The 12,776-nt window shown below is 40.9% G+C and overlaps 1 protein-coding gene across 10 annotated transcripts in view; it reads left to right on the forward strand.

Annotated features, from left to right (window-relative positions):
* Positions 1 to 11,050, forward strand: part of LPP (LIM domain containing preferred translocation partner in lipoma) — a 354,330-nt gene extending 343,280 nt beyond the window's left edge. For all 10 annotated transcript variants that reach the window (XM_062582808.1, XM_062582810.1, XM_062582812.1 and 7 more), the window contains 3 exons: positions 278 to 456; positions 3,481 to 3,601; positions 5,658 to 11,050. In XM_062582808.1, coding sequence (XP_062438792.1) covers positions 278 to 456; positions 3,481 to 3,601; positions 5,658 to 5,786 — 429 coding nt within the window. In that variant the 3' untranslated portion in view covers positions 5,787 to 11,050. The remainder of the gene's footprint in view (positions 1 to 277; positions 457 to 3,480; positions 3,602 to 5,657) is intronic.
* The last annotated feature ends 1,726 nt before the right edge of the window (positions 11,051 to 12,776 follow it).

A 12,776-nucleotide genomic window follows, 5' to 3' on the forward strand; every position in this document is an offset into this window, starting at 1 on the left:
CTGATGAGCCAACTCTGTTTATCAGAGTTGCTGAGAGAAGGCTCTGGTATTCTCTCAGCAATTACATGGCTTTGTGTTCCTGCTACAGAGTTGACTTGGACCCTGTGCTGTTATCATAGTCTTTGGTGACTCTACTGCACGTATCTAGAAGAGATGAAAAGAAAGTACCTAAAGCTTCTCTGTAGACCAGCAGCCTCCAACACAGCCGAGCTTTATAAATATCATGCTGACATCCTGCTGATGGTGCTCACATCTGGTGTGTATGTTTTCTGTGCAGAACACACTGGAGCAATGCAGTGTCTGTGCGAAGCCCATCATGGAAAGGATACTCCGAGCTACTGGGAAGGCCTACCATCCCCACTGCTTTACCTGTGTGATGTGCCATCGCAGCCTGGATGGGATCCCCTTCACTGTGGATGCCGGTGGGAACATCCACTGCATCGAGGATTTCCACAAGTATGGCCCAAGCTGCTCTCCATGGCTTTGCTTATTGTCTTTGTCTTTTGTTCCTAAAAATCCTCCTTTTTTATCCTATGTCCAGAGAAATCTGAATACTCTGCCACTTACTTCCAGGACTCTTAAGTACATGGAGCCTTGCTTCAAGTATGCACACGGTGGCATTCAAGATTAATTGGTTAGTGGCTGGTGCTCCTTGATCTGTTTTTCTTAGGTCTGTATTCATAGATAAAGCTCTGTGTTCCTCTGTTCTACATTCCTTCCTGCCTTGCCCTGCATTGCAGCCTGCGCGCATTTTCCTTTGCTGGTTGTACCTGTGCTTCCACATCAGTGTCTTCCCCCCTTCTTTCATGGAGCAATTAAGAGAGGTCCTGTTCAGTTGCCCTCTGCAGGTGTTTGCTTACAGGCTAGAGGGATCTAGCTGGCCACAGGATGCTCACAGCTACTCTTGTTTCTAGTTGCTTAATTAGCTTTTTAAAGGTGCTAAAAATACAGCCCTGGTAATAATTTATAGTGAAACTTCTATTTAAGGTAAGTTGAAAGGTACACTTGCGAGTAGTTTCTGTCGCTACCACCCCCATCATCACAGCTAATCGAAGGAAGACAGGCAGATATAATCAGAGCACAAATGTTTCCCCTGTATGAAAAAGACAGATGCATTACACCCCTCAATTAAAATAAAAAATCAATACTGACAAATGTGAGTTTACATCTCAACCATTTATCTCTTAATTTCTAAGGGGGTAGACTTAATTAGAGCCTCGTGACATCAGTGTGTGGGCCTGAAAGCTCAAAGAGGCAGGCTGACTTGACAGAGAGGAAAGCAGCCGCAATCAACCAGCATGTTGAACTCCAACAGGAGAACATTCTCAGTGGCTCAGATGGGCCAGGCTCATTGGCAGATGTTAAAGTGGCTGTGTGTTGTCAGGCTTTCTGTGCTGGAGATCATGTGCAAGGTAAAATTCAGTCATGAGCAGAGGTTGAAAAGAAGGTTAAAACTCCGGCCAGGATCCCGAAGGGTTTTCCTTACACCCCCATATGATTTGGAGACTCCTCCTTCCCCAAGCACTGAGAGCTAGGGGCTAAAATTCCTTCAGGAGAAAGATTAGAGCACAAGCTGATATCCCACCTTGAAGTCTTTTAGCTATGTCTGTATCTATACCTTGGGGCTTTTAGTGGGAAGTGGGTGACTGTCGGTCCGTGGAAAGGACACCAAATCCACGGGTATAAGACTAAGGGAATGATCGTGGGAATATCCGGAGACCTCATCAGACATTCAGAATGCCTTTAGCTAGGCTACCATGCTGTCAACAGCACTTGGGCCAGCCCAAGTTTAACTGGCTGGGGAGGAGGTACCCCCCTGATCTGCAGGTGGAGTACTCTACTGCCTTGTAGGTCCTGATTAAAAAAAAAAAAATGTGCCTGATGCTCACACTGTCACTTAGCTACCTCTTGAGTTTGTGCCCCTAGTAGCACATCCAAGTCCCCTGATATCAGCAAGAATCCTCTTCCGTTTACTGTGGTTGATGTTTGGTCCGTAATGAATTGCCCACAGGGGCCTGGACAGAGAAATGTTAAAGTATTTTTAAGCACCACGTTTGAGCTAAATGGCACAAGGAAGCGCTTGCGTGAAGCAGCATATAATTAACTGCGATTACAGCTCTGGTCATATCATGATCCATTTAAGTTATTTTTCAGAGCACTCACTGTAGCCACTGTTTAATTCATTTTTTCATTAGATCGCAGCTACACAGACATCTTTCATCTGCTGCCAGTGAAATTAATATTTTTCTTTATTCTTACTACAGATAGATTTTTTTTAAGCTAGTTAATTCTGGGGTGGTTCATATAACAGGCTGGGTGGCAGAGTCAATCTTTCCTAGGCATTTCAGAAGAGAAGGGCTTTTGATCTTCTCATGTTCTGTTGTTTGCCATAAGCATTGCCCTCTATCACTCCGTAGCCCATGACCCTGGCTCTCATTAAATGGGAACAGATTCTGTAGGTGTAAGTTTCTTTCTTGCAAGCAGAATTTGCAACCAGGGAATTGCTACCCGTAGCTTTCAAACCAAAACACTGAATAATGGTTCACTACAGGCTAACTGTTCCTGTGTATCCCCAATTGCCTAAGAGTAGAGATTGTAACTTCTCATGGGCAATCAGGAGGAGCAAAACCAGAGTTAATACAGAACACATACAAATTAGCCAGAAGGGCATACAGTGGAGAATATAGGAGGGAAAAGAAGGATTTGTGCTTTTATTGATGTCTGAGCTAAACCTTATTTGAGCCAGTCCCTTCATATGGCTAGCCATTATGATGATACAGTCCTGACCCAGGCCAGCTGTAGGAGAGCAAGTGTTGGTGTCTTTGCACCCAGACCCGTTCCCTTCCAAGCCTGGGTAACACACTAACGGGTAACAGAGTTGACTCTAGGTAGAAGATGCAGCTGGTCAGATTTTCCCTGATGTGTCTTCTGAGACTGAATCCAGCTAGAAGTGTATCCCTGTGTGCTTAATGGGAACAATGTTGAGAGATATAAAATGGATAGGATAAATCCCAAGAAATTAGTGTGAGGCCCATCTCTTTGCTGTTCCATTAAGACTCTTTACCTTTTTGTTCCATCTCCAATTTTTCATATTTCCATGTTTTTTCAAGAGATGCTCTTGGAGCCAATCCTGGTGATCTCTCCTGGTCATTAGGTGTTCCATGGACTTTCCTAAACTTACACTAGGATTGAGCCTAAGAGCTGCAGGAGTGCATAGATGTCACAATCATGGGTCACTCAGTAGACAGTTTATTGTTACTTGGGCCAAGTAGAATATGCTTTGCTGCTTCTCCTAATATTCTGCAAGACTGAAATTGAGTTGTAAGACTAAAGTGCCTGGCTCTGAGGAGGCAGTTATGTGCAGATGCAAACATGTGTGTGTATTTGTATATATGCCCATATTTCTGGCTTGCTCGTGCAGTTGGCAAAGACTTTGTCTCTGAGTTTGAGGATAACTAGGACCATCTCTTCTTTCTTAAGGAAATTTGCACCAAGATGTTCAGTGTGTAAGGAGCCTATTATGCCGGCCCCAGGACAAGAGGAGACCGTACGCATTGTCGCCTTGGATCGTGACTTCCATGTCCAGTGCTACCGGTGTGAGGTTAGTATTCTAATTGTGTTAAGGCAAGAAAGCAAAGGTTGTCTTAATTTCATTACAGCCTCGTGTTACATACAGGACAGGCATACCATATTTTAACAATGGCTCTAAAATCAAACTACTTCATTGACTTCAGCATGCAAGGAATTTTTCTTCATTTAGATCAGTGCAAATGAGAAGAAAATCAGGTCCCTTGTTTATAACAGGTTCATTAAGAGAGCAAGAGAATGTGACTCAGTTAATTAGAGCTTAATATTTGAGAACATCATAAATTATAGCTTGGACACAGATGCTGCTCATATTTATGTTCTTAAAATGAACGCTAATGCATGTTAGAATTTGAGCAAGATTGTACAGGAAACTCAGCATATGGCTCTGAGTTGAAGAATTTTAATGGACACATAAACATGATCATTCTTGTTTTGTGCATTGCTTTTTGTGCTACTTTCCTGTTCAGTTTCATTACGCACTTCATGTGATTTTGACGGTAAGAATCTGAAGACAGAGAAGAAAAATCACCTTAAAGCAATTAACATGTGGTAACAGCTGTGTTAGGGAACCTTCAAGAATTTTTCACTGCAAATGTTACTTCTTGGATAATATATCAGCCAGATGGCAGAGAAAGAAAATGAGACCCAACATATTTCTTATCACAGTTGCAGGTTTTAATAACTTTAACTGGAAAGGATGAACTAATGCGTAAAGGTCTAGGCTGAGACTTGAGACATCTGGTTCAATTCTCAGTACTGACATTGGCTTCCAAGGTACATATCAGCCCATTACTTAGGCCCGGTTTTAAAGCTATCCCTACACTCGATTTTCCAGAGTCTAACTTGTAATGCGGCAAGTGCCCATTCCGGCTGCTGAGATACCTAAGCTTGCTTCACGCTCCTGAGTAGCAGAGGTAGATGCAGTGGAGAGCGCAGGACACAGACACTCACATGGCCAACGCAGGTCCCAGGATTGTACATTATTAGCTTGGAGCATCATCTCACATGCAGTTAAACTGCTGTGGGGTTGACCTGGAGCATTCATGCAGATTTGCTTGTTCAGAAGTCACTGCACTGTGATCTCTGTGTAAAAGAAGGTTCCCACGGTAGCTGCAAGTCAGTAAGACTAAAAAAAATGAGAGCTAAACTCTCAAATCAGTAAGGTACAGTAGTCCTATGTGGCACAATATCTGAAAATCCTTTTGTATCTTGGCCTTTGTCTCCATGTGCCTCAACTCTCTATCTCAAAGGGAACGATATTTTTTCTTCATTTTCCACCTCTTTCTTGCCAGGTGTATTTACAAACACAGATTTATGATGAAGGGGGGTGGCCTCCAAGAAAGCTGCAATCCCCTCACCACAGACCTGGCAGAAATCCTTGGCTAGATGATTACCTGACTGCACTATGGTGGTGAATTCCTGACTTTTCTAGCAGCTATATTTAGCTGTTAAGATTCTGAGGTCTCTGGGGCAGGGTTTGGGCCTTCTACTGGGGTGTCTTCTGCAGCTGCCCCAGTGAAATCCCCCTTTTGGTCACAACCTTTTGGGCCAGCTACAGTATGAGTACAGGTGACGGTTCTGGTAATGGGAGATAGGCAGGGAGCTTTCTAGGCTCTTACCCCTGGCAGGGCTGCTAGAGCTTTGTACATTGACTCTTCCAAAGGAGATTACCTGTAGTCGGATATTAGTACCAAACTTCCGTCTCGGGAATGCTTCTTTTTTTATCCTTTTTCACATTAATAAATATGTGCTTAAGTTTGATGTTTTCTCCAGAGCTAAGACCTTTCCTTTCTCAGAAATGTGAAGGGAATAATCTCCTTTTATTTTCAATGGGATTAAATTTAGCAGAGAGCTTGGGAACCCATCTTCTCTGCAGCATTGTCTCTCACCAGGGAATGGCTTAATCATGAGAGAGATCACATACCTCAGCTTCATACTTTACGCTGACTCAGGCTAGATTCTGTTACAAGGTGGAGAGTGAGGAGAGATTTTTTTTTTGACTGATAGATTCTTTGGTTAATCTTGCTCTTTTTTCTTTTTTAACTTTGATCTGTTTGCCTATTGCCTAGGACTGTGGCGGCCTCCTGTCTGAAGGGGACAATCAAGGCTGTTACCCTTTGGATGGACACATCCTTTGCAAGACCTGCAACTCAGCTCGGATCCAGGCTCTTACTGCTAAGGCCAGCACTGATCTCTGAGTATCAGCTGTGACCCTCCCCAGTCTGTCTGTTGGGAGAATTGCACAAGCTTTGCATGGTTTCTTTCCAGCCTAGGGCCTAAGTCTTTGGGTTTTTTCTTAAAAAAAATAAATAAATAAAACTGGAAGGCCTTGGAGCAAGAGGGCAGTTGTAAAGGCCATGTTCAGACTCCTGCCATAGGCACCTCGTTTAGATGTGACTGTAGGTGGGTGGTGAGTGAGTCAGACCACCTGCTATCTCTACAGTTAATGGAGGGGAGGGGTCACGCACCAAAATTATGTGCCTATGGAAGGAGGTATGAACATGGTCCTAACAATATTTCTGTGTTTTTGATTCCTGTCTCCTAAGAAGCACATGAAGGTACCTGAGCTAGCTTCTTCTTCCAGGTCCTCATGAGAACCTGATCTAGCTCTCTCTGAAATCTTGGGAACCTTCCCATTGACTTTAATGGGAACTGGATCACCAGGAGAAGTAACTCCATTGTAGTAGAAAATGTAAAACCAGTATGAGAGTAGAATCAGCATCTCTCTCATCACAACAAAAACCATGCAACTTCAAATGTACCTCATGTAAGAATGTGGGTGTGACCTTGTATCTTTAGGACACAGATTTGTTATCCACATCTTTTTCTTAGGCTCTTTCTTGTCTCCATTCCCTTCCAGTTCAATAGATTTTTTTTTCCTTTTCTTATGAAATTATATTTTGCTACTGCATAAATTTATTTGGTAGTGATGCTTCCAAATCACAGATGTATGAGCAATCACAGAGGGATATGAGCTTGGACACACTATACACAGGCACACACTACACACACACACATACACACTCAAAATGTGCTTTTGATTTACAAGAGGTATTAAGCCAATTATGCCTGTTGAGAAGGTTTTTTAAGGATCTGAGGCTGCAAATACTTTTCAAAATCCCAGTGGTTTCAATGAACTTTACTACATAGAACTGCAGTGCAAAGGGATGCTCAAAGAAATCCTATAGCACTCTTTCACATGTCCTGTTATAACAGGTCCAATGGTAGTGCTGGTTCTCTGGCAGATAGATGGATAAGCAATGGAGTCCTGTTCTGCTCCTGCTGACTGCAAGGAGTGGATTCCCATCTACTGCACAGGACTTGAATCAAGCCTTGTATAGACAAGAACATTATTCACTGGTTGTACATGATTTGGAGTTCTGGTTAAAAAAAAAAAAAAAAAAAAAAAAAAGAAAAGAAAAAAAAAGTATAGTTCAGTCTGTGCATTAAGAAAGCAAAAGGAAGTGTTAAACTCATCTCGATGCCATCCAAAAAAGCAAGCATTTTTCTTCTCTTTCATTTTCATATCAGTTACTTATTACTTCTCTCTGGTGAAATATCATTGCAGAAGAGTGCTGGGCCAGGAGCAGCATTTTTATCCTCTGTCCAGAATTAATACTTATGCCAAGGCAAATAAAAAGCTGGCCACAGACGCCTTTTTTTTTCTTGTTGTTAGTCAGGGCTTTTTTAGTTTTGTTAATTAAAAAATAAATTATAAATCTATAGCTTATTCTGTGCAGTGTAATATTCTCGTTCATGAAACCCATAATAACTAAGGTGCAAATTACATAGTAAGAGAGTAATTTTCATATTACTGAATTGACATTAATATCTTATTTGCAGATGTAATCAAAGAAAATACCTTTCTATGCACTTAAATTAAGATGTAGAACTGAAACAGTTGCAGGCTGATTGACCATATTAGTGACGAACTGGCACTTTTTAAGATTAAGTTCTAACAATTTCTCTTTCATGCACCCACTGAAAAATAATGAGAATGTGGTGTCATCGTCTTTAGTCTCTGGAACAGAAGCCCAATATACCCACTAATGCTGAAAAAAAGTTAGATGAAGACTGATAGGAAATGAAGAGGAAGAATTGATACTGACTGAAGCTCCTGCAAATAGTACATTTTGTTTCAGTTAAGGCATTAATCTTTATGGAAGAGTGCTGTGAAACTTAATAGCTTTAACTGTCAACAATGAATTCAGATACAGAAACAGAGATCTGAAGCCTCTGTTCCTTACATGGTTTGTATGTTGGCCAGCTCCACTAAAGTCCGGGGAGATTCCCAAAAGGAATCCTCCTTCATAGAAGGGTGGCATCAGTAAGCAAAAGAGATCATTCTCCACTATAGTGGCTGTGGTGAAGTAGTTAACAGTTAACTTTTTATAATAAATTTATACCCTGGCTTTCAAGAATTTTACAACCTCAAACATAAACTTTTTTTTTTTTTTTTTTTTTTTTTTGTACCATGACTCCTGCCATATATTCCATCTGGGCTCCCTAAGTGTGGTACATAAGGTACTTTCCAGCTCACTTCATTATGTGCAGGGCCCGCCACCACCAGATGAAAACCCGCACAACTGTTGAACAAAACCAGTTTGAATTACTTCTACAAAAATATGGAAGTTCAGAGCTGGGATTACTACCTTCACCATGGAGGATTTTATGTCTCTGGAAAGACGGGGAGGGATGTGATGCGTGCAGACACAGAGCAAGCCAGTCATCAGGCAGCAAACACAACTCTGAACTTCCTTATTCTTGTTAGTTTTAAATCAGATGGCTGATGAGACTCTCCTGAATGATGATGTGCAAACTGGTGGGAGCAAGCTGTTGTAGCTGCATGCAGAACATGGTCTAGATAAGAGACTCAGGAGAGCTGAAGCCTTTGGGGCTTCTGTGGCCCTACTATAGGCTGTACTCAGAGCAAGTTCTGCAGCTTATCTCTTGTCTTCTGCCATCTGCATGAGAGGGCTTTTCTCCAATTTCCTGAGAACTTTACGTGAGTTAAATTAATCACAGATTGGCCCAAACTACTGATTTCAGAACTCTATCTTCTCTTTCCAAAAAAGTACACTGGTATGTAGGTTTGGGATTCCTGCCCATTTGAAAGTTAAGGGACAGCCAGGACATCTAGATCTGAATCTCCCCGTTATTAGCATGCTGTGGTGAGTTGGGCTGGTGTGCAGGGAGGTGAGAGCTAAACTTTTCAAGCATTAAGTACACCGTAGTTGGAAGCAGTTTGACAAAGCTTGAGTGGTGCTATTATTTGATGCATTGTGGCTAATTTCTATACCTGGCATATCTGGGAAAAAGGTACTGTCATGCTTTTGCTTTCACCCCTGAAATACTAAACCCAACTACATGTTGAAAGGAGCGATTATCCAAAATACTCTTCATTTTCTGTAATTCATGTGATCTGGCTTCAAAAATTACTATAAATGTATCCAAAGAAATTGCACATGTGTACATGTAGCATAGAGACTCATCAACCACCTGTGTGTGGAAATCTCCCCTCAAAGCGTCAGCGTTTGATTAGGAAATGTTGGTGGACCTGTCTCCATTGCACTGCAGTTAAGAACCACTGGGATACTGCTTCATCACAATCTTTATCATACATTTATTATATATCCTCATTTATCTGTTCCAAAGAAGGAGTCTTTGCCAAAGAGAGACATTGCTTTTTTTAAGATGTACTTCTTAGCCATGAAAAAAATTCACATCGTCTGTGGCTATGGTAATGTCCAAAATGTTCCTTTCAGAAAGAATTGGAAGATCACACAGACATTTCTGTTCGAGTCTGCAGAATTTTTGCTTGGGCTGCTTTGGCTTTTTCTAATACTTGTTGGCAAGTAGAGCTTGATCCATGTTTTGTGTGGCCAGATAGGACCCAAGAGGATCCAGGATCAGGTTCTAATTTAGCAAAATATTTAAGCCCGTGGGGTTTGTTCAGGCATGGGCTTGAAGTTGTTACATGGCGTGACTTAAGCCATGGTTCTACAATCATTAATACCAGACTGATTCTGTATTACACAGTCATACAGATTTGATCTGGGCAGGATGTGCGCACAGTCGCGTTTCTGTCAAATTACCCAGAACTCCTGATACAGCTCCCACGTTGCCTTTAGGCTGGCTGCAGGAGGACAAGCAGTAGCTGATCCAACATAATGTTTGTACTACGGGAGGGTGAGTTAATACAAGATTGGGGCTTTATGTCAAGTGGCTGTGGCACTTCCCCTACATCACAAATTGCCCTACAGCCAGATTTACTGTATCTTTGAACCATGGCTTTAAACGTCTACTTAAACTTTCTACAGAAGATTGGGTTGCCTTGGTTATGGCCCAATCCTTAAGCATATCCCCAAGTCTAACACTAGTATTTTGTGAATGTGATGGTTTATTTTCATTTAATTGTTGCTTGAATGTTGCTTTTAAAAACAGGAAGCAACACCATTGCTTTAGTCAGTCAGATAATGCACCTTTAATTATGTTTTTATTTTTTAATATTTTAATTTTTAGAGTTTTATTACAGCTCCGAAACACTTGGGCAATGACTTGGTCATAGAGCTGTGGGAGTAGCAAAGCGTTTATTGTAGTGAACTCTACGTATAGCATTTGGCCTGGTGGCAGAAGAAGGACTTGAATGAGACACAGGCCTTACGTTGACTTTCTGCTTATCACCAAAATGTACTTGAGGAGAATGAGGATGAGGTGTCCTTTAGAGAAATGATGGGTGTTGAAGAGAATATGCAACAAATCATCTCGCTGACCCTGTAGCAGCTTCTACCTGGTATAGTCAGCGGAGCCTAGCCTGGGCTTGATAAACGCTGATTTTACATTAATATTCCTTTTGATTTTGAGAAACTCCAGCAGATGAGGGATAACTGAACCCCAGAGAAGGTCTGTAAGGGAAATCCTGTGTCTTTGTCCTCCTTCAGTGTCAGAGATAGCAGTATTAGATACCTGGTGCCTTAGCTGAACAGCTCAAAAAGGATTTGTGTTTTTAATTGCTTTTTATTGATAGCTGGTTCCTGCAGTTGATTCAGAATGTTGATTTGATATTTGTTCTCTAAGCTGTGCTGATTACACTTTATATAGATTTGAATACTGTAAGTGAGGGCTAGCAGAGAAAAATGTACTGAAGAATTTTACTGTGGTAAAATTCTCAATAGAAAACACTAGTGATGGTTACTGAGGGTTTGTTGCCAAAGGATAGCAGGAACTACTTAGTACAATCTAGAGGTTAGTAAGTACAAATTAAGTACAAATTACAAAGAGAGAACTGTGAGAACACCATTTCCAGTTAGAGCCGGTTACAGTTTTTATAGTAAATTATGTGATGTCAGAAGGGCCATTTTTTTAATGAGAAGTTGTCTTGTTTTTGCAATGATATCCAGAACAGTTTTTGTTGCTATTCTAATTAAAACCATATTGAGAATTTTTATCTAAATAGATTTCAGAGTTGTTAACAAGTATTTTCATTTCTCAAAACCTGTCTTTCTCAATTTTTTGTAGTTCTTGGGTTTGCTTTCTATCGCAATTTGGAAAATATTTTTGGATAAAAATTCTATTAAAAAAATACCTTTGTTCTTGGAAAATGATTCTGCATAGGAACTGGTAAAATTGGACCTTTGAAACTTTTCATGAGATGTTTTCCTTATTTTTGACTAGTTTTGCTAACTTTGAAGTCACTATTGCCTTTGTTAGAACAATCCAAATAATGTGACTCGTCTTAAAATAACAGTGTTACTTTTATTGGATTGATTTTTCTTTTCCATCTTAAAGCCATGGAGTGCCTAGTTACAAGAAGTGCCCAAGTCTTTTTCTGTAATAAATGCAATTTTTTGATGTTTACTCTGAAATTAGTGAATAGAAGCATATTATGGCCACTGTCATGAATTTCAAGAGATACTGATTGAACGTCAGTCTCCACATATCCTTCTGGGTTAGAGAATGGCATTCCTCCTCGAACATTTCTAGAAATATTACCTGTCTTCCTCAGCATTTCAAGTTTGTATTTGCAACAACTGATCGCCTGTCTGGTGTCTGGAGCTACTGAGCGTTGCGAGAGAGAGTAGATTTAACCATTTGTGAAATTACAGCATTCGTGTAAACATCCGAGGGAAAGACGTAACCTAAGTAGGAGTCCTGGTGGCCTTTGGGGAAACAGTTCTCATCTGTAGCCTGACAGTTCTCTACTGTGATTTGAAAACACTAAGCTCGAACTTGGCACACGCAAGCCCGCTTTGGCGTACGCACTCACACGCACACGGAAGATGATTATGGGGCTGCAGCTATGTAGCGAATACGGGCAGCGCTGCCTGTGTGCCACTGGGCTTTACTGCTAACCACCTACTCCCGGTCTCTTCTGGCTTCCTCTGAAAGGTGTCAGCAAGTGCCCCATGAGTTGCTCACTAGCATCAAGAGCACTCAGTTCTTTTTTTTTTTTTTTCCTTTGAAAAAAAAAGAATCTCTCATTATACCCAGATCTTTTGGAAAATGAAGACGGAAACAGAAGCCACAAGTGGTGGCATTAACTTTACATTTCCCCAGGGCTGGAGTCCCTCGCTGGGAATCTGACACTCAGGTTCTCTTTACGTTTCTGCCTCTGTCCCGTTGTCCGCAAGCAGCTCTCTTACCCTCTTTTCCCCTTTGCTCAGTGAGTACTCATCTTTGTAGTGAAGACGGTATGTAACTTGCTTCACAGGAGTATTGTAAGTCTTAGGCAGTAGTTGGAAAAACTTCTTCAGATCTTTAATCAAGTAGTTTTTTGCATCCATAGTATCAGTGGCCTGCCACACGGATATCAAAGAAAATTATTATAATTATTGCTTTTAAAATGATTGTGAAATTGTGCCTTACTTTTTCAGTCATATTTAACCGTGTAATTTAGAACCACATGATTGCAGGGATTTATCGTGAAGAAATTTGTTTGAAGGATAGTTTGTTTGTTTTTAAATATTTTTTCTCCAAAAATGAATTTATTAGCACTGCCTGTTTTATTTTTTCCTCCAGTTTTATTCATTTAATAAATTTGCATGAAAGGGCAGCCAGAATTTGCATTTGTGAGAGACAGAAGATTTTATTTTGTCTTGTATGTAGAGCTTTCATTTTCTTTTATGTTTCTTCAGGAAAATTCCTCTCTGCCCAAATATTCATACTTAGATGTCTTTAAACACAGGCTG

Source organism: Rhea pennata, chromosome 9 (assembly GCF_028389875.1).
Source record: "Rhea pennata isolate bPtePen1 chromosome 9, bPtePen1.pri, whole genome shotgun sequence".
Taxonomy (NCBI): domain Eukaryota; kingdom Metazoa; phylum Chordata; class Aves; order Rheiformes; family Rheidae; genus Rhea; species Rhea pennata.